Source organism: Heterocephalus glaber, unplaced genomic scaffold (assembly GCF_053883595.1).
Source record: "Heterocephalus glaber isolate CG9 unplaced genomic scaffold, H.glaber_assembly_v1.0 deba00001553, whole genome shotgun sequence".
NCBI lineage: Eukaryota > Metazoa > Chordata > Mammalia > Rodentia > Bathyergidae > Heterocephalus > Heterocephalus glaber.
Genome location: NW_028258344.1, coordinates 18,687,845 through 18,709,663, shown reverse-complemented (window position 1 = coordinate 18,709,663; position 21,819 = coordinate 18,687,845). Strand labels below are relative to the sequence as shown.

The 21,819-nt window shown below is 37.6% G+C and overlaps 1 protein-coding gene and 1 pseudogene across 4 annotated transcripts; one reads left to right on the top strand and one right to left on the bottom strand.

Annotated features, from left to right (window-relative positions):
* Positions 1-2,521: 2,521 nt before the first annotated feature.
* Gdap1 (ganglioside induced differentiation associated protein 1) lies at positions 2,522-21,260 on the bottom strand. Of its 3 annotated transcripts, XM_021256011.2 has the most exons (8): positions 21,056-21,260; positions 20,153-20,345; positions 9,470-9,643; positions 8,038-8,132; positions 7,053-7,167; positions 5,586-5,764; positions 3,713-3,799; positions 2,522-3,132 (listed from the first exon to the last, which is right to left on the bottom strand). In XM_021256011.2, the coding sequence occupies exons 1-8, from the start codon at positions 21,170-21,172 to the stop codon at positions 3,109-3,111; spliced, it is 984 nt and encodes a 327-aa protein (XP_021111670.2). In that variant the 5' UTR covers positions 21,173-21,260; the 3' UTR covers positions 2,522-3,108. The 3 variants fall into 3 exon arrangements, with proteins under 3 accessions (XP_021111670.2, XP_004842098.1, XP_087046625.1); XM_004842041.3 differs by lacking the exons at positions 2,522-3,132; positions 3,713-3,799 and having other exon boundaries at positions 5,189-5,764; XM_087190499.1 differs by lacking the exons at positions 2,522-3,132; positions 3,713-3,799 and having other exon boundaries at positions 5,189-5,764; positions 20,298-20,345; positions 21,056-21,195.
* LOC101720619 (small ribosomal subunit protein eS24 pseudogene) lies at positions 12,199-12,756 on the top strand (annotated as a pseudogene). Its single transcript, XR_015442733.1, has one exon. The product of XR_015442733.1 is annotated as a small ribosomal subunit protein eS24 pseudogene (transcript).
* Positions 21,261-21,819: the final 559 nt, after the last annotated feature.

Here is a 21,819-nt window from a genome sequence, read left to right as displayed (position 1 = left end):
TTCACATGTGAAACTTAACCACTTCCTTTCTCCCACTTCCCATTCCCATCCTTCCTCACTCTTCATATTACACTTCACAAATCTAGTAACTATGGAATCTGTCAAGTGCATTTTTCACTTCATATACAGTTTTCTATTCTAGAATTTCTATTTGTTTTTCTCTAACATTTTTTATTCCTCTGATAAGATTTCCTATGTGTTGACCCAATCAGATTAAAATTTCTTTTAGTTATATAAGCATATATTAGTTAGCTGCTCTGAAGTCTCATTCTGTTTCTACTTACTGTTACTTTTCATTGACTATCCTGTATCTTTGCTTATCTAGTAATTTTTCACTGTCTACTGGACATTGTTAATGACATACAGACTGTATTCTGTTATCTTCCTTCTGAAGAGTATTCTCTTCTACTAGACAGTTGGGCTGCTGATTAACCATCTTTAAATCAGGTATGTTTGGCTCTTTATTTTGTTATACAGGATATGTAGAACCCCAAGTTGTTTCCCAAGTACCTCTAACTTGGCAAGAATCAACTTCCAAAATATATTTCCCTGGAAGATCTTGTCAAGGCTCGGTTTTTAGGCTTTGTTACAGTGAGTGTTAAGCAGTGGTCTTCAGCAAGAGATGATTTCTCCCCCAGTGACATGTGGCAACGTATGAAGACATTTTGAGTTGTCACAGTGAGGGTGGAAGACACTGCTGATATTTAATGAGTAGAGGCCAGGAATGCTGGTAAACATTCTACAATACACAGGACAGCTCCACACAAGGAATTATTTGGCCTACAATATCAATAGTGCTAAGATTCAAACCCTCGTACACCTTAAGGCATAGTCTTTACTTCTTCCTAGGGTATTAATGGTGTTGTTGAGGCCTTCCACCCTCTCTGGAATGGACCTCCAATGTCAATACAGCTTGGTATCGAGTATCACTAGTAAGTTGCTCTCTGGTAAGCCTTATGCACTCTTGCTATACAGATGTTATTTCTTGACGGGAGGGTTTGAAACATCACATTGCAAGGGAATAAGTAATGAGAAGAATTTGTGGCCATTTTTACAATGTAACAACTGCTTTTAGGGCTAATAGTTTCTAATTCATATCATTTTCTTAATGCCAACTTTTTTGTGCACTAAACTTAATGTGGAATCTCTGAAAACATTTTTGGTATTTAATGATTTTATAGATAACTTTATTAAATGATTCTTAAATTTAAAATAATTCAATATAATTGAAAAAGCTATAGTACTTATGTATGCTAGCCATATGTCCGACAATTACTTTAGGAATTAAATTTACACATGATATGAACGTTGCTCTTGGCGTGGAAATTTAACCCTTTGCATATTTCTCTAACATCTTTGTTTTTTTATCCATACAACTGGATACTTGTACAAAGAGAGTTTAGTGACAGTGCATTGTAATTAAGGACCCAATATGTAGGTGATGTAAAGTGAAAACATAACCTTTCCAAGAGTATTATGACAAGGTAATCTTGATGAGATGCAACACCCTACTTGAATCAAGGAATGTATCAAAGCACATTATAGGCATGTTTCGTCTCAAGCTGGATGTGGCTTTGTTGCCTTCTACCTCAGAACCTCACTACCTCACTGCCTTCTCGCCCATCTGTCAAACTTTTCTCCTTCTATGACAAAAATCCACCCCTCAACTCAAATACAAATGATAAAGGATATTGTTTTTGTCAATGCACTGCCTTTCTAACCCATAAGTTTTCTCCCTCTTTATTTTCAAAATATAACAAATACACAATTAAAATAAAACTATTATCCTTACACTTAGAAATAAGACTTTCTCACTTAATTTATAACCTTTAACCTTACCTAGTAAAACACAACTGTTCTGGAGTATTAGAAAAACAAAACATTCTGGGATAAGTAGAGATAAACAAAATAAATGGGCCAATATATGACATAAATTATGACAGTTATGACTAAATACTGATTTATTGCACTAATTTGACTTTTTTATGTCATTACCATGATGATTTTTTCTTTTCCCAGAAGACTAGAGTTACATATTCAATTAATTTTCCATGTGATTCAAGTATCCTTGCCATTTGTTTTTGTTTGTAAACTCAGGGAAGACAACATCAATTAGACTTCCACTTAACTTGCTTAGTTTAGTGTAAAATTAAAAAAGTACTCAATTTCTATTTGATGATCAGAACAATGACTAAGCTTTCCAAGGCTAGAAATGTTGATAGTAATTTGGCTATTCATAATTCAAACTTAATAAAAAAACTAGCCGTGTCAAACATAAAATATCCCGAGTATTTAATAACCAAGATCAATGTTATTCTTTAAATTGCAATTCATTTTTAACCATAAAACTGTGCATATTTAAGTGAATTGAATAAGTTTTTTGTTGTAAGAATGACATTCTATAGCTAAATATCTTGAATATCTAATTTCTGCTTATGTTACTCTACCACGCAATGCTTTGATTTTAAATGAAAAAAATACATCCTTTTCCCACAAAGATTACAAATGAAACCGTGTCTTTGGGTCCATATTTATTTGCCAATTATGTTTATTGATCTTATAGGAAGAATAGTATCTTATCTTTCTATAACATTCAATACCAACAAAAATCTACAACTCTGATGTCAATAGCAATAATTACTAAAAATTGAGCAAGCAATTTTCAAGTATTTGAGATTTAGAAGGCATATAATCACAATAACAATAAAAGAGCATGTATGAGTATTAAGACATAATAGCCAATATAGTTTTAGTACCTCAGGCATTTTCTACTTGTGATACTTATACAAATTTTAGAAAATAAGGTGCACACTGGCCAATCATCAATGATCATGAAAAAGAAGATATGTAGAAGTGCCTATTTAGCTAACAGTGCGTGTTCAACTCTTTAGCTTGGCATGGCATAGTGCTGTTATCACTTTACAAAGCATTAAAAATCAATGTTACATTTGTCTCCAGCTTTCTTACAGGTGAATCATCTGATGAAGATGTCCCATTCAGAGCTAAGGTCATTCACGTTTATCTTCCCTTGAAACATCTCAGGAGACAGGCTGGACCTAACACTCCGTTAGACCACTGGATGAACAGCGGCATCTAGTGGTCATTACATCACCAGACAAATGTTTTTAAAGCCTGTTAGGAATATCCATGAAACAAGTGAAATTGCTAGGAAGTTTCATCTTTAATATTGACAAAAGTATATCTCCAAAAAAATTTCATAAGAAAGTTATAAATACTTCTTCGATGTCCTCTGATTCAGTAATAATTGAAAGAAAAACTAATAATAAGCTTCCAATCTTTATTCTTCATCAACAACACTTTCACAGGTAAATATCCTTTGTAGATTTTCGTAAGAAGCCAAATTTATTTCTTCATATCTCAGTTCTTATTCTTAATAGAGTGACATAAATGATTCTGAAATGCTATGAACTAGATAATAATCAATAATCAATTTTATAGCTCTTTCATGAATATGTGGATTGGAATGACCCAGAAACAAACAGATTCAGGCACACCGTAAGATGACACGCTGATTTGCAAAATTAAGACATTAGAAAAGCTGAATCTATAGTCATTATTGTTGGACTGAGTTCAATCTGGAGGTGTTATTCGTTTTTCATAAACAGGGAATATTCAGTTTATCAAGATTTAAAATATAACTAGATCATGAAATGGAATATAGAATCAAAACAGAATTACAGAATCACTTTACCATCAAAAAGTCATGTTTCCTGGACCAGGGATTTAGCTCAGTGGTTCCGCTGCCTGCCTCGCAAGCACAAGGTCCTGAGTTCGATCCCTGGTACCAAAAAAGAAAAAAAAAAGAAAAACTCATGTTTCCTAGTTTCACTGCTCTCTACTAATGAAAACATCAGTACATTCTTTGACTATTTTCGCAGCCCATCTGAGACAGTCCAGGTAAGTTTTTACTACCCTCTAGAACCTGAGCTCATCTTCTCTGAACAATCTACCCACTTTGAATTGCTCTCAAAGCCTTGATGGCCAGCTCAGGAGAAACTGCCTTCCTGTCACTATGGAAGACTTTTCTTGAGCACACATCATGTTACAGTGCTGTGGTTGTTCACTGAACAACTGGGACTGTGTCTTCCAGATGGACTGAGGTATCCCCAAAATGCCTAGACATATATGGATGATACAGGTGGACTTCTTACCTATCTATTTCATCTCCTCTAAATTAATTGCCAAAGGCAAAGACTAGACATTTCTCTTTCTCAATTTAAGACTTTGTTGACGATCATACATACATAAATGCAAGGCCTGGACAACAGCTTGTGTATATATAAGCCACCCAAAATGAAGAATGAGGGTACTTGATACTCCTCAAAATAACCACTACCCAGACAAATGCTATGCTATGATGTGGGACATTTATCTACATGCCACTTGTGTGTACAAAGAGGGATGTAGAGGCCAAGCCCCTCACATGACTGGACATAGTGGTAGACAGGAATAAGATCTCCCATGGTCCCGTTGAATTAGGGACCAGGAGGAACCGTCTTCATATCACTTGACATTCACGTAAATGCTAGGCAGACATGTTCCAATGGACATCTCATGCTCAAGTAGTCACTTAATTTTATTAAATCAATAAGTATGGTTCATAAGTATTCAAGGTCAAGTGAGGTGCAATGTATGTAAAGCCTGGGGTTCTCTCCAGCTCACTACTCCTCAGTAGCTTCCCAGCCCTCTCTTCCCAAGAGTTCTCAATTACAAGAATGTGTGTGTGGGCGCTGTGGCCATGAGGACTTAAACATTATGTTTACCAAGGAGGCGGGCAACCATGAGTGACACTGGAGAAAACTAAAGGTTACATCTACTGCTCTACTCTATATAGGCCTCATTCTCCTATTCTTCCCTCCTCCTTTTCCCTTTGCCTCCCGTATTTCTGTCTGAAGCTAGTAATGGTAGGATAAAGCAGTGTGAGGTCCTGATGCTGTCTGAGTTCTGAGTTCTAGGGAAAGATACTGTATTTAATCAATATATCCAGATAATTCTCAAAGGGACAGCTATAGGCAGTCACAATTATCACTACTGTCTGCTCATAATTATAACCTTCTCCCAGAAAGTAATTTAGACTTTGAACTGGCAATATTGGGTTAAAGGTCTAGTCTCTGTCAGTATTTACATATCTGGACCTTGCACATGTTTTAAGAATACATTAGTTCAAGTTTACAGTCATCTCACTTATCAGCCTATAAAAACATTTTCATAACTACCTCTCCCCATACAAACTATTCAAAGAGTAAAGTGAATTATGTCTTTTACTAGTTGCCCAGGATAATTCTTCACTAGGTCCAGGAGCGTGGACAAGGGTCTAGCTGAATGGCTGGGTGAGTTGCCCCTACCAGATCCCAACAAGCCTAGAAATAATTTGGTCTGGGTCTAAGCGCTAGTATCACGCTGCCAAGTCTCTTTCTAAAAAGCATAAAAGCAAAATAGCCCATTCCTGCAAGCAAACCAACTACAAGGGTGGTGCCAAGAACTTTTGGGGCTCTTTTCTTGGCCACCCGGAATGCTGTTGGTAGCACCGCAGAGATTAATATATTGTTGACATGTCCTAAAACCTTGTTAAATGTTTTTCGCTTCAAGACACGCTCGTAATAGGTTTCCAAGTTTGGTCGCTTTCCATTTCCCCAATTTCTCCTTGCAAACCCTAGGAACTTCAGTCGATGCAATGTGACAGCAAGTGAGACATCTGCCAGGGTGAAGGATTCTCCACAGAGCCAAGGCTGGCGGCCCTCTTCTAATCAGAGAAAAGGACACAGAGTATTAGGGCAAGTACTGTACAAAGAAACTCTAGAAAATTCTGCCTGTGGTCACTGTCTTCAGGGCACCTGTGAGTGGAGCAAAAGACGAAAACCATGGTACATTTTCTTGACAATCATTTAGTGCACAATTTTACGCTTTAAAAAAAGTTCACTCAAATGTATCCCAAGCTAAAGACGACTTGTCTGCCAATTGTCAGCTACCTAAGTCCCCAGGCAAAACTGGAACCACTTAAACTCAAAGACTTTCTACTATTTCATAAAGGACTCAGAAGTTGAGAGCTTATAGAGGCAGAGGAGTTAACAGATTAGCAGATACTTCCTTCAGGTTTAGGAAAAAATAGGTGTGCCTTAGGAAAATTCATAAAGTTATACCTGAAACATTACTCAGTGACTACTTCTCTTAGTTACAGTAATCCCTCTGTATTCATAGGCTCTGCATTCACAGATCAAAAATATTTGAAAAACAAAATTGCACTGAACATGCATAAACTTGTTCTTGTTATTATTCCTTAAATAATACAGTATAACAACTATTCGTATAGAATTCACAATATAGTAGGTATTTGAAGTAATCTAGAGATAATTTTAGGTATACAAGAGGATGAGTATAGGCTATATGCAAATACTACACCATGTTATATAAGGGACTTCATTATTCATAGATTTTAGTGTCCTTACAGGGCCCTGGAACCAGTCCTTCCTGGATACAGATGGATGACTATACTTAACGCAAAAGAGTTTTCCTATTGTGAAACAAGTTTCAGATAACATGATTATCAGTTAACATCAGTAGCACAAAAGGTCTATGAGTGTACACCTAGACACTGGCTTAAAACATTAAAACATTCACAGGTCCAAAACGTGGACACTCACAAGTCAGCCTACAAGTACACACATACTGACCCTCACTTTATACTTTAGAAGTTGTCTCCCTGCCTAAGGAAAGAACTAGAGGAACTTCAAGAAATTAGGTTACTTCACCAAACCATTAAAATTACAGATTTGTGAAACAGATTAGGTAGTAATCTCCCAACCATAATTTAAGTGGTGCGGGAAAATCCTTCATAAGTCACACTTCAGGTAGATACACACCAAGTTACAATTAGACACCTAAATTTTAATAGCATTGCTGCTATCATAATTAAAACTACCCGTGAATAACAACAATAAAAATGGATTAAAGAATGTGTCTGGTGAGATCTAAGAATGTTCCCATAAATACTGCTGATCAAACAAACAAAAAGAGTACAAATGAGAACCTACCTGGGGTTTCTTCGTTTCTTCTTTGCAACTCAGTTTCAACCTGATCCAAGACCTTCTCCAACTCATCAAGAATTTTCTTCAAATATTTCACATTGTCATGATCAAGCAGCTTTGACTAAAACCAAAAAGAAAAATTAAACAGTTATTTGTGCCCATAAAAATATATATTTAGTGCAAAGTAGATATTAACATTTATAGAGCCTGTTTTAGACAATGGCTAGAAATAGAATAACTTTGTTAAATAAAACTTGATCAAAATTGAGAGAAAATATTCCCACTGTGAAAATATCCCAGGAGCAAGCCCAGTGCTCACGGGTAAGTCCTGAGAGGCCACATGACCAGGGAGGAATGCGAGAGACATGGAGGCTCCTCTCCTGCCCCACTCAAGAAGGCAACTCAAGCAGGCTTAAGAGAAGTCTGACTGCAGTGAGAGGTCCAGAAAGTGATTGTGTGTGCAGGCATTTCTTCTGAGGGCTCATTTAACTCAGAGGATAAATGAAGATGAGAAGTCAAGGGAGGGTTGGGAGGGCTGCTATCTGCTAGATCTGCAATATGAGAAAAGCTTCCATGTCTGCCATGGGGAAAAGAATCAACAGAATGAAAAAGGCTGACTATAACTGATGCTCCTTATCAGGGACAAAGCAAGTCAGTGTAACATGCACAGGGACACAGGTCTAGCTAGGCCTTAATGTGATGGAAACCCTGAAATGACAGACTGCTAAAATATTTTTATTAACCTGGCTTTGCATTTTGTAACTTTCCATGGCAACCAACAAGCTCAATGTCTGCTTCTGAAGCAACTGTCATGAAGTTTAACCGTCAAATATAGTAAAGAAAATTCTAAAAGCATGCATAAGCCAAAGATAACATGTGCACTGGTGGATCACAATGTTTAACAGATGTTCTAGAAGTAGTGTTATTCGTTGATTTAAACAAAATTGAATACAAACAGTAGGTGTCATTTGAGGACAGCCTGGTCACTTACTTTAAGCCGCTTCTGTTTGGCAATATATGCCTCTTGTAAATCAGGGTTTTCCTCGGCAAGTTTCTTCAGTTCTGACTCTGTGTTACCAATTTGGCCTGATAATAAAAACATTTCTTAATGGAAAAATATTATCTCTCTTTTGTATCAGTCACAAGGAGAAGTGGGGAAACTCGATGGCAGGAACATGAGCTTTGGGGCTGATGCCCAGCTACTGCTTCAAACATACCCAGTCTGTGCCCTAGTCCCGTCACTTTTTAAATGAAGCTAAAGATCACCTGCCACACAGGCTGAGGCCCAACTGAGAAGCTCTTGGGAGGGACTGACAGCAAGGCCCAGAGCATTGCCATGCCCCCATGAAGGTAAGTTGTCTCCCCTTTCCCTGCTTCTCAGTTTCTCTATAATAAACAGCTATATGAAGGGAAGGGAAAACCCTTATTTTTAAAATAATGTAGGTAATAGAACTGTGGCTAGAATACATGTTTCACATCATAATGAGTATTTACGAAGAAGAGGAGGAACATGAAGGGGAGGAGAAAGAGAGGAAAGAGGAGAAAGAGAGGAAAAAGGAGAAAGGGGATGGAAGAGGAGGAAGGTAAGAAGAGGACAGAGGGAGAAAAAAGGTCTCAAAAGGAAAGAAAAATAACACAAGAGAATGGTGATGTAAAATGTAATAGAAAAACATGATTGCTGGATCTGAAGACCTGAGACTGAGCATTTCCAGTCAAACATTCCAGAATCTGACTACTGTCACCACCTGTGGCCATCCCAACTTCAGTCACCTGCACACAGAGCATACTTCCTTCTGCTCCTCCTCTCACGCCCTCTCCTGACTCTATCTTCATAATAAGAACAGGGGAGAAAGCTGAGTGGCACAACTCAATCTAATAAATCTGATCACTGAAGGCAGAGGTAACCATCAGCTCTAATCAGCCCCCTCACATAATGAAAGAATTAAGGATCAGAAATGTGAACTTAGTCGTCCATCATCCCAGGCAGATTATCGTTTTTCTGGCTCCCAGTCCATCTGTTCATGAAAACATGTTATTTTCTCTATTTTTCCATAGCCACTCTTCTAAATATTACCCAAGTTTGACCTTCAAAGCCAAGAGCCAACAAATCAGGTCCTACAGGCAATAAATGTCCATCTGATATCTGAAGTGCATATTAATCTGACTGGCTCTTGGATCAGTCCATAATATGCACATCACATCCATGAAAACTCAACACCCTATTCCCAATCTTCTCTCAGTGACTATGAGACATGCTAGGTCTCAAAAGTGAATTAAAGGGCTGAGGATTTAGCTCAGTGGTACCCCCATCTGCCTTGCAAGCGCAAGGACCCAAGTTCAAGCCCCAGTACAAAAAAAAAAAAAAAAAAATTGAATTAAAAGAAACTTCAGGAAAATTCCAGGTCTTTAAATTTTTTTCATACTGCGAATCCTTGTGGTTGCATAAGCTGGGATCATGGAGTCCACAGTTAGCTCAGGATGTAAAATGCAGCCATGTGTATAGGCGTCCATTGGCAAGGAGTCAAGAAGCTCTCGGTAATGCTGCACCCGTGGGTAATACATGCTTTCCTTATCCGGCATTAACCTGGGTGTTCTTTCTGAAATACACACACAAACATAAACACAATATTAAAGAAAAACTTACAAATGAACTGTTCCATCCAAAAACAAACAAACAAAAAATGCTAACCACTCATCATTAATATTTCAATGTAATATAAGTATATTTAAAAGATGATGTTGCCCTGGCCCACACATTAACAGTTTGAAATACTGCAGCCCAATTATCCAACCAGATGAAGGCTGAATGACTCCTCTAAATTCTATCACTTTTTTACACTGCAAATTGCTGCTCAACCCTTGAAGTCCAGTTATTTACAGGTCTTCCTCCACAAAGCATGCTGGAACTGCCTACAAGTGCTAACACCCAACTGATGTGGGTGTGCCTTCCTCTCTAAATTCATAACACAGCATATCTACTCATTATAGCACTTACCACTCTGTAGATAGTTGTATTTTTTGGCTCATGAACATCCTCAAGACAAGGAACTAGTTATGATCTAAATTACACATTTTTAGACCCAAAATAAAAATTAGGTGAATATTCATTATAGGAAGATAATCAGAGCCCACTAATTTCTATGCATCAATCAACACCAAGCATGATTCTACTGATACTAAGTGGCTATCAAATGACAATCTGCATTGAATGGGCAAGGTTTCTATTCACATATCACAGCTATACTTTCCCTAGGAATTTCTAGTAACTTACAAAAAGTGGATTTGACCTAAATACTCACTTGCTGGTTAAATTCTAGACTACAGAGTCCTTGGGAACAGGGAATACATATTGTTCTCTTAAAGTTCTAGTACTTAAGACAACGTTTGACACATACTATGTGCTCAATAAATTATAATTTGTGAATATATCCCCAAATTTCTAATTATTATTGGTTAATTGAGCTGGAGAAGCTCTACGGTAGTTAATGGATACAAATAAGGAAGAAAAGAAGTTCCCCCAAGATCCCACAGCTAATTACAGGCAGAACAAAGACCTCATGTAATGCTTTATTTTATTATGCCATCATCACATCTTCAAGGAGTTTACATTTCAGAAACTATCCCCAAAGATTACAAGTGAAGGATGTGGGGCAACCCACTTTCCAGTCCCCATTCTGTCTCTCTTAGGCAGAAGCTTTCTTTCTCAAAGTAAATTTTTCCTACGCTTAAAAGAAAAGGGGAGAGGGATTTAGCTCAGTGGTTCTGCCACCTGCCTCACAAGCGCAAGGTCCCAAGTTCAATCCCCAGTACCAAAAAAAAATAAAAAATCAAATGGATCCCATATGAAAGTAATGTAGCAAGAAGCAAAGCAGGAAAAAGAGAGCCTTTATCCAGCACAGGTTTTCTCTCACTTGTGAAATGAGATGGGGTGATATGAAAGCAGAAGGGAGATAGAGAAGAGGTGGGTTCCAGAGGAGGGGCAAGGAGGGCAATGGAGGGCCATGGGGTGCAGATATGACCAAGGCATGTTACACGCAGGTACGGATACGCCAAAATGAAACCCAGATTCTGTATAATAAATATTCACTAATTTAAAAACATATCCTGAAGTAACCACCTTTCCCAATCTCCACCATCTTACCAGTTCAAAGCTGAGCTATTTCTTGCCAAGACTTTTACAGTTTTCTATTTTACCACCCTACTTCCTACAGCTGACTTTCTAGCATCAACCAGAGTGATGGCATCAAAACATAAAATTACATCATACCAGACTTCTCAGACTTTCCAATGTATTCCCATCACTCTCAAGAGTAAAATGCAGTTTTCTCGCTATATCCACAAGACCCCACCAGTCTGCTGCCTCTCAGTCTCCTCTCTGCTCTAACCATACTGCCCTTTCTCCTGCTCTTCAGACACACCAAGCTCTTCCCACCTCAACACTTTTGTCTTTGCATCTCCTTTTCCTCCACTATTCCTGAACCTTCATTCACATTTCTGCATGACTTGTTACTTCATTCTTCTTTCTGCATGACTCCTTCTCTGAGTGGTTTTCCACAGATCAGACATTATCCTCTGTTTCTTTACCACTAATTCATTTTCTTCCTAATATTGCAAATAGGTAACTTAATTAGATATCTTGTAGGCAGTTAGACAGGGACAGCCCAGGAGGAGCCAACGTGCAGGACAATCAAGACACATTCACTGAAGGCCAGAATTGTACATGGAGAGAAACTACACACCCCTGTGCTTCCCCTGGGGATAAATAGCAGTGATTGATGTTCTAAATAGGTATCAATCACCTGGGTGGGGGGTCAAGGTCTTAACCAGCCTCTCCAGGAAATATCCCTGACCCCCACTCTTACTGAAAATTTGACTCCCATTTAATCAATATTACCTGGGTGACTGTACTTGTAATCTTATTGATTGGTCATGGTTTTGTCCCACCTCATGCCCACCTTGTAAATTTCCATTGGGTCCTATAGTTTTGTCCCACTTTGTACCCACCTCACCACATGGCTTTGCTGTATAAAACATCTTTGAAATATGAGGTGGGTGGGCAACCCACTTTCCAGTCCCCCTTCTGTCTCTCTTAGGCAGAAGCTTTCTTTCTCTCAATAAATTTTTCCTACTCTTAAAAAAAAAAAAGCGTGCACATTGTTATGATTGGCTGGAGGAGAGCATTTCTCTTTTCCTCCCTGGCTGCCTGAGGATCTGTTGCCATCATGAATGACAGGGTAACTATCCGGACCTGGAAGTTCATGACCAACCGACTACTTCAAAGGAAACAAATGGTCATTGATGTCCTTCATCCCGGGAAAGCAACAGTACCCAAGACAGAAATTCGGGAAAAACTCGCCAAAATGTACAAGACTACACCGGATGTCATTTTTGTATTTGGATTCAGAAACCATTTCGGGGGTGGCAAGACAAGTGGCTTCGGCATGATTTATGGTTCTTTGGATTATGCAAAGAAAAATGAACCCAAACATAGACTTGCAGGACATGGCCTGTATGAGAAGAAAAAGACATCAAGAAAGTAGTGGAAGGAATGCAAGAGCAGAATGAAGAAAGTCAGGGGCACCGCAAAGGCCAATGTTGGTGCTGGCAAAAAGCCAAAGGAGTAAAGATTTTGCAGTGCCTGTCTGCAATGACTGCGGGTTTTTCACAAAAGGATTAATAAACTGTAAAAACTTAAAAAAAAAAAAAAAAAGTGAAGGATCTGACCCAAATGTGAGGGCTATGTCCTCTGAGAATCATTTTCCATTCTGTCTCTTAAACCATCCCTGAAAAATGCCAACTGACTGATTCCAACTAGTGAAAAGAACAGCCTTGGCATTATTTATTCACTTATTCCTTTATTTGAGTTATTTATTTAATTTAGAGTACTTTTGTGCATCCATCCCACACTCATTCATAAATACTGACAATTCAGAGAAGGTTGCCTTCAACAGAGCATTTCAGGCAAGGTCTTCTAATGCCAGACCAAGTAGAACAAGGTTTTTAAGCCAGCAGGCTATTTCTGACTCTCTAAGAAAAAATGAAGATGGATTACACTTTAAACCAGTCAGCAAATGTCTCATTTCCTGCTAGAGCCCAGTGAAGAACCTGTATTAGAATAACCAAGAATGAAGCATCAGCTACACACTGCTCCTCCACAGAGAACTTACCGAGCCACAGCACACTTCATAGCTGACCCCGTGTGGAAAGAAGGCAAGTAAGTCACCTCTGCCACAGCCAGCCTCTCAACACAACTGATCTAAAACCAGACTTTTCAAGACCTCAGTATTACCACTGGGACCCTAACCGAAGCGTGGTAATTATTGCCATGAAGACAAAACACAAGAGGCCTCGAAATTTAAGGCATTCTTAACTTTGCATGTGCCACTGATCTCTTCTAAAATAAAAATGTTCACAAATACAGAAAATACAAGACATAGGATTGCAAACATATATATGTAACAAAATAATTTAAATTATAAAATACTAATATGCATGCCTCTTTAACATATTAACATGATCTACCAAGAGGTCTAATAAGTACCCTAATTTTAAAATAGCAAGATATCTACAACTACATAATATGTTCTGAACCTGTGATTTCTTTTTGTCACAGACACTCCTGATATTGCTATGATTATGCCTGCACTGGCAATGGAAAAAAACCTGATGAATTCCTGTTATAAATAAGTGAAAATAAAGACAAAAAAAGTTCCCATTCAAGATTTCAAATCTCCTGAATTCTACTCATCTAGATCCATCCTTAAGAGCAAAATTCTCAATTCATAGATCACAAATCTCTGAGCTTCTCCAAAACACTTTGAGGCGATCCACATGGTCAAAGATATTTTTACAACAATACTAAGATATCCACTGCTTTTTCACTCTTTTTCACTCTTAAGTTACAGCAGAGTTTTCCAGAGGCCATGGGAAACATGATGGCTCCATCAGTGTGCTAGCATTTTAACTTTTCTTAGTTTGAATTTCTAAATAGTAAAAATTGACACATATGACCCACATAAACAAAAACTCTCAGGCGTCCTCAATAATCTTAGGACAACAGGATCCTGAAACTAAAGCAGAAAAAAACTTAAGAACTATTATGTTAAGGGTACAAGAACCTCAAGTTAATAACCATAAGTGGTACACTTTCAAACACTTCCCAAATGTCACATTATGACTCCTGGCTCTGACTGCCTTCTGGTGCCAGGCTGTGGAGGTTTCTCTGAAGAGTGTACCACTTCCTTCCCATGAAAGTGAACAAGAGAAGGAAAAACGATGAACTGCTTTCTGGGTTACTCCATCTGGCCAAGCCTGAATTCTTCAAAGAAGAACAAATGTTTAAATCCATGAAAATAATTTTCTTCTACTCACTATCTTTCTACTATCTTCTGAAACACTTCATCAGACACAGCATGAGATGCCAAGTGCATCCACCCTCACTTCCCATCTCACTTTCTCTCCCTGCATGATTTAAAGATGCCCGGTCCACCAGCACACAGGAGCCTCTTCCTCACACCATAATCCAACAATGCCCGCAGCCTCTAGAAACATATTTTTCAAAAGACAACTGGGAATTTCCTTTGAATTATACAGAAAATCTTTACTCTCAATCCCATTCTGTTACTTTCCAATCCTTCTATATAGTATCTTTGCTATAATACTGAGAAAAAAGAATCTTTTCTTGGTATTCTATCTTAGTAATAGGAAAGCAATATAAGGCATATAGGGGTAGAACAAGGAATAAGTGGAGTTTTAAGAATCAGGCAGTCAGAAGAGTTGACAACACTGGGGAGTAAGGTTGCAACAGTGAAAGCCAGGCTGGTGACTGAAAGAATAAATAGGAAATGGGAACTGGAGGTCAGTGGTAGGGTGTGTGCTTAGCACGCACAAGACCCCATGTTTAATATTCAGTACCAAAAACAGTAACAACAAAAAAAGAATAAATAAATTGGCACAAGACCTGATTTCCTAGAAGGACTTAGTAAGTGACAAGGCAGATCTTGTACAGTATTGCATATAAATTTGGGCAGCAAATAAGAAAGAGCCAGACAGAAAGCAGAAAGATGTGATAATAAGAGGAGAAACCAAAAGAAGTAACAAAAAAATCAGAAATAGTACAAAGCATTCTGCAGCCATTTAGTGTGGACAAATGGCCCTGTAAATTCTCAGGTCCCTGTATCACTGATGTAGAATAGCAATGGCTTTGAGCCATTTTTTAAAAACTTAAATTAGGTTTCCAGAAAAGCAGAAAAAAAAGAATTAGGGGTTTAAGGGCATAAGCTTCCATTATTTCACTAAACTCACTGCTCTAGTTTCTTACAATACTTAGTATAAAAATGAGGCATTATTATGCCTGGCTTCCAAGAAAGACACCTTCCCCCATGAATAACTTTCTTCACATAGTGGGGGCATCAGTACATAAGATAACATTCATAATGTAACTGAACAATGTTGTTCCCTTCAACTAGTCAATATCAGGATATTAAAAACTATAACAATGGTAAGCAAGTAAGTTATGACCTGAAGCAAAAGATGTGGTCACAAACTGACTACAATTCAAGGCAGTCACAGCTTTGCTGCTAAAAAGATCTAAACACAAATAAAATGAATGGTTTCAAATCATGTAAGTTCATTTCATGCCTCCAGGTTTTTCTGAGACCGAGACAAATTTGTAGTGTTATTTTTTCAATAGATTTTATGCATTACATAGTAAATGTTTAACTACTTTCAATTGGTATTATATTTAAGAATTTTTCCAGAAATATTTGAATGATGGGCAAAATTTTCTTTATTAGACCACTTGTTGTAATTGTTAGATATACGTAATATACACCTACAGCTTCTGCATTTTAATATTCCCAGCTTTTTACTAAAACGGACAAATCACAGAATTTTTTAAAAGTTACTTTTCAAAGGAACTTCTATTGACATAATTATTAAAGACTCATTTTCTTTTCCTTACCATATACCATATTTTCTCCATACTTGGTGTTAATCTAAAATTCTCAGCAGATGCACTAACAAGGGATAGCACATGATAAGAGAGATACCAGATTGCTACATTCTGTTCTTTAGATGAATGACTATACTTCATTAAAGTTTCTTCTAATAACCATGGCCAATATTAGAAGTCATGAAACCCATTTACTTATTATCATTTTAACATGTCAACATTCCTCAAAATTCCATCTGTAACTAGATAAAATGCCAAATGTTCTGAGGGTTACAGAATCCAGAGGGTTACAATTTGTCCAGTCTAGATAGAAATGATACTTATAAAACAATTTAAGATCTCACTAGCTTTTTGTTTTATTATTAGCAACTACAATCATCTCTCTCTTATTCCTTAATGCAGCCAATTTTTCTAAACAAAATTCACATATTACATTATTAGCTTTGTTAAACTTTATCTTAGTGTTTTTCCTATTTTATCATTAATCCCAGAAATATTTTATAAGATATTCAACATTTTAACCATCCTAGTTTTTCTGTCATTTGCAAATGCAATAACATCACTTCTATATCTTCTTTCAAGCCATTTATGTAATTATTAGGCTAACTCAGGGAACAGAACCCTATAAGATGACCCCTAGAGAGCTGGGGTATAGAGCATAGCATGCAAAAGGCCCTGGGCTCCATCCCCAGGATAAAATAAAAATAAAAAATAAGAATACCACTGGGATTCCCACACAGGCTGACATCCATTTCAATAATTTGTTCATCTTAAGCATTAAAAAATATTTATTAACATCTATTAAAGAGCATCTACTTTAAAATCACTTTTAGGAGGCAGTTTTATACACTTCTCTAAGTTACTTTTTTTTTTTTTTGGTACCAGGGATTGAACTCAGGGCCTTGCTTTTGCAAGGCAGGCGAGGTGCCGCTAAGTTAAATCCCCAGGCCTTAAATGCACTTTTAAAGGCACTGGGGATGTTGTTAATAGATCTTGTCTCTAACCTCATGGTGCTTACAGAGCTCTACAAATAATTAAAATATTCAAAATAAAGTATGATAAAAATTATAAGTAAAATGAGAGTCTATAGCTGGAAGGACAACCTGGTATGAGAAACATACAAATGAATATTCTTCAATGTAGTAATTTATTTATCATCTGGCAATATTTTCTCCTTTATTCCACAAGGACATCATGTAAAGTAACCTCAAATGCTTTCCTTAATCAAGATACACCATATCTAGAACCATGGCTGGCAGATAATAGACCCATTTTTAAAGAGTGTTTGTGACATTCTCCAGCAAAGTAAAATTTAAGCCAATTTTTTCTAAGAGACTCAAAATTTTAAAATACATATTTTTAAGCTTCAGCAGTTTTATCAATTGCAGAGATAAAACAATCCAGTCAACTTATTTCACTCTTTTCTCTTTCCCAGAATAGTTACCCAATTGGAAAATATTTTTTTTAAATCATTTGGTAATCTATTCTAGAGTTCTGCCAGATTTAAAGACAGTGATTTATAGCAGTGCTTAAAAAGTAAACACAGTAATTTACAGCATTATTCTCAAACTTTAATGTACACACAAATCATCCAGAGTTCTTGTTAAAACAAAGATTCTAATTCAGTAGATCTGCTGTGAGATCTAAAATTCTGCATTTCTAACAAACCCTTAGGTGATGTCCATGTTCTTGTTGGATGTAACACACTTTAAATAGTAAGGATTGGTAGAATTCATCTTTCCTTTACTTCGATAATTGGGATAACATCTGCCTATCTCTTGGCTGGCTCTTTTTCCATTTCTCACGAGTTGTTAAAGTTAAAAAATGAGTATCTTAATTACAATTGTGATAACACTTACAATTTTTTAAATTTCAATACTCTGAAGTGAACTTCATCTTGACCTGTAAACAGGACTAGCCTCGACTTATATAACTATTGTTCTCTTGCTGTCTTCATGGCTACCATAAATTACACGGCCCTTAGTCTTAATCTTTTTTAATCCTTTCCAATTGGATAACTACTCTCTAGGGAAAGAAGTGAACTAAAAGTTGGTTGGGCTTGTTTTATCTCTGTGACCGATAAAAGTGCATCACCTAGTCCAAAAGCAAACAGAAAAATTAAATCACCAAAGATATTCAACAAGTTAGCAGCAGCATCAGACTAAAAGCTAGGACTCCTGGTTGCTTTCTTATTATAATAGCTCAAAGCAGAATTGAAATCTGTAGTTTCCTATTTCCTTGATATCATTTAGTCCACTGTGCCTTTTCCTCTACTTCAATAAACAATCAGGCCGGGATGTAGCTCAGCGGCTCAGCACCTGCCTGGCAAGCTTGAGGCTCTGAGTTCAATTCCCAATACCAAAAAAGAAAAAAATAAACAATCATCAAAAAAAAAAACTTTAGTATTTCCCTTAGTTATTAAAATACATGTTAGCAGACTCAGAATATATTTCAATTTTGTTATTACTAATACTAAAAGCAAAAACAAGAAAAACTTGTAATAAAACCTAATAACGAGTAATATTATTATGTTGTAAAGGCTCATTTTATATTGCTGAATTTCAATGAAAGAAGAGGAGGAGGTGGTGATGGGAGAGGAGAGGTGGAATGATGATAGACGTAGTTCAAACAATGCTACTCAAAGATTGAAATATGACTTTTTTTTAAGTTTTTGATCATTTAAAATAGAATTCTTACACAATTATTTTGTCTTATTCGTGGTATTATAATGACTCCTCCCAAGAAATACAAACTATTAACAGTCTTATCCATTTCCAAAAAGCTCAAAGTTGAGAAAAATTGTCCTAAATCAATTAGTCACCATTTTCAGTACAGTCCTCAGCATATAAGCATGTAAAGGATAGCAAGTAATGGTGAAAAGTAGTTCATTAAATCATTCGATTAGGCCAAGGCCACTTTTAATTAAAACCTCCAGTCAGAATCTAGAATCCTAGGGAGCTGACAGATCAAGAATACTGGTATCTTTCCCATTCCCGGGGTGGGGTGGGGGGGAATAGAAGTTCCTAATCTAATAATCTAATTCCCTGGGCTTCCCTATTCCCCTCCCACTTAGGTCTCATACTCATTTTTCTTCTAGATACCTCAGATATGTTTTTAGCTGGTAATTTCTTCAGCTTCCTCTACTATGGGTTACACACTGTTTTCATACTGCCCAATTAACATCAGTTTAACTGGTGAGAGATGAAAAGTAACAGGATTCATGTGGCTTCTTTTTTTTAGAAGAGAATCAGCTGAAAGACAGGGCTGGGTGGTCTGTTCTCAGCTCTGCCAGTGAGCACTGTGTAAGCTTGGACAAATAACTGAAGCTACAGTTCAGCTGAATGGGTGGTCATCAGGGACAAATGAAGCAATGTGTGAGTGGCAAAGATAACAGAAACAACTGGTGTACTATGAAGGGAGTGGACACAAAAGACCATGCCACTAAATGGCTATATTATCTTGGGCAACTCTGTTTATCTTTCCTCATGTACAAAATGGGAATAGTGTGCCATACCTGTCTCAGATGTGTTCTTTTGACAACAGACTAAAATAAAAATTGTAAAATGCCTGACATAGGCTATCAATAAATGATTACTACTTAAAAACACTATACAAATTTAAACCCTAAAATTCTGTAGAAAAGTTTTTTTAAATGCAAACTACACAGAAGGAACTAAGGCAAAGAACCCAAAGTATAATAACATTCTATTTTCCCTTGTCTAAGATTTATTCTCCTTTTCCCTCTTCTCTTTTCTTGTTTCTAATATAAAACCATAGAAGAAACTCATTCTCAGTGTACATTTAGAATCAATACTATGAATTTGACTTTAAGGCTAATAAATTACTACTACAAATAACACACCTGCAGGGTTTTGTTTTGTTTTGTTTTTGCAAGTGAATTTTAAAAGTTTCAACATTAATGTTTGTACATTAATGAAATTTTTTTAAATGTAGTTACACTGGCTTGTGTGAAACTTATGTTATTAACCTGTATTTATGTGCTTATGGAAATGGAAAACGTTTTTATCACCAAACCACATCATGAAATCAGAGAAAGTGGGCAAGACAGAGAACAAGAGAGACAGAAAGGAAAAGAGAGAAGACATTTGTGTTGAGAGTAAATCTAAGAAATCACAAATAGCCTTAACATTACCATCCAGGAAAGTCTGTTCAAGATAATCAATGATCTGAGTGGCCTCACAAATTATGTTTTCCCCGTGGATAAGGACAGGCACTTCTCCAGTTGAGTTCAAACGCATAAACCAAGGCTCATTGTGCTCACTCAGGGGCAGACTTACATCATGTTCCTCGCACTTCAGTGCCTTTTCAGCAATTACCAAGCGCACCTGGAAAAGTTCACACAAGTTACTATAGCTCCAGTAAGTTTTCAGTTCAATGACTTCCCTGGATTAACATTTTTAACATTCTTTTTAAGGATTTATGTTCCTAGAATGAACAAGTGAAATATAGTCTAGTCTTTTTCTTAAAATTAGAAAAAAAAACAGGGCCAGGGATTTAGCTCAGTGGGCCGCCTGCTGCGCAAGCTCAAGGACCCGAGTTCGATTCCCGGTACAAAAAAAAAAAAATTAGAAAAAAAAAATAGGTAATGAAGATGATTCTAGCTATATTCATTACACATCACCCTCCCGCTACCACCACTTTCTTTGGGTCCTAAACCTAACTCCGCGTCTTTCCCAGATAAGAATGTTAGACCTTGCTCAGGAGAGTGAACACGAACAAGAAAGGGTAAATAAAAGAAGGAACGTAGGTTAAGCGGTTGCACGGCCTGACTTTGCAGGGCCCAGTGAGCCAGGAAGGAGGCCAAATACTGAAAGTGATGTTTTTTTGTCGCATTACATGAGTGGCAGTGCCTGGGCCAAATCCTTTCCAGCTGAGACGGATTCTCCCCGCTCCCCAGCTAGAAGTAATCTCTGTCTTGGAAGGGGCGCTCGCCCGCCCGCCCGCCCGCCACGTTGGCATCCTGGGTCTCGTCCCGCGGGAGCTGTCCGGGTGCTGAAACTCGCTGCTCGCTGCCCTCGGCAACCGAGGGCTTTACCTTTTGAGAACTGAAGGAATGCGTCCAGTGATACAGAATGAGCTTAACCTCCGCGTCGGCCTTGCCTTCCGCCCTCAAGGGCGCGCCCGCTCGCGGCTCTTCCTGCCTCCGAGCCATTTGGGACGAATTTGGGCCGAGAGATTTTGCCAGTCTGCCCTGCGCTTTTGGCACCCACCCGCGCAGCTCCGCAGAGCGTCTTCGGGTTTTCCCCGACGCCTCTTACGGCAGCGATGAGGACGAAGAGGCCTCTGGGAAGTGTAGTTTCACTGGTGAGAAAGCTGCGCGGGGAGGAAGAGTCTGCGCCCTGGAAATGCCCGGGCGCAGGAGTCAATTGGAAAATGCTACTGGATATTTTCTTTTTAGGGGAAAAAATTTCTAAAATATGAATTCCTGGTTATTTGGGTGAGACAGTTAGAAATGGTGACAGCAAATAACTCATCTGCTTTGGAGACTGAGTATAAAGGCCGCAATTTCCCAAGATACTTATGCCTCTTCCTTTAGTGGAAAAGAAGTTCCGGTGGGCAGACAAAGCAATAGGTTAGGGACCAATTAGTTTTCATTAGACGATACTACTATGGAGTCATGAAAGAAAAAAAAAACCTCATAAACAATGACAGTATAAAATAGCCCGGTTGTAAACAGAAATTTCAGAGCAGAATGGCTTCTGGTTATCTCTCAGCTTTTCCATTTTCTCCATTTTCGAAGTAGAGATCATTTTATTTGCCTAACAAAGTTTTAATGAGAATTGAATAAGTAAATAAAAT

Coding starts and splice junctions, on each gene's coding strand:
- Gdap1 (XM_004842041.3), bottom strand. CDS start 21,172: ATGGCTCGGAGGCAGGAAGAGCCGCGAGCGGGCGCGCCCTTGAGGGCG. Junction 20,346..21,055: donor ATTCCTTCAGTTCTCAAAAG/GTAAAGCCCTCG, acceptor GAACTTTTCCAG/GTGCGCTTGGTAATTGCTGA. Junction 5,765..7,052: donor AAGAAACGAAGAAACCCCAG/GTAGGTTCTCAT, acceptor TTCTCTGATTAG/AAGAGGGCCGCCAGCCTTGG.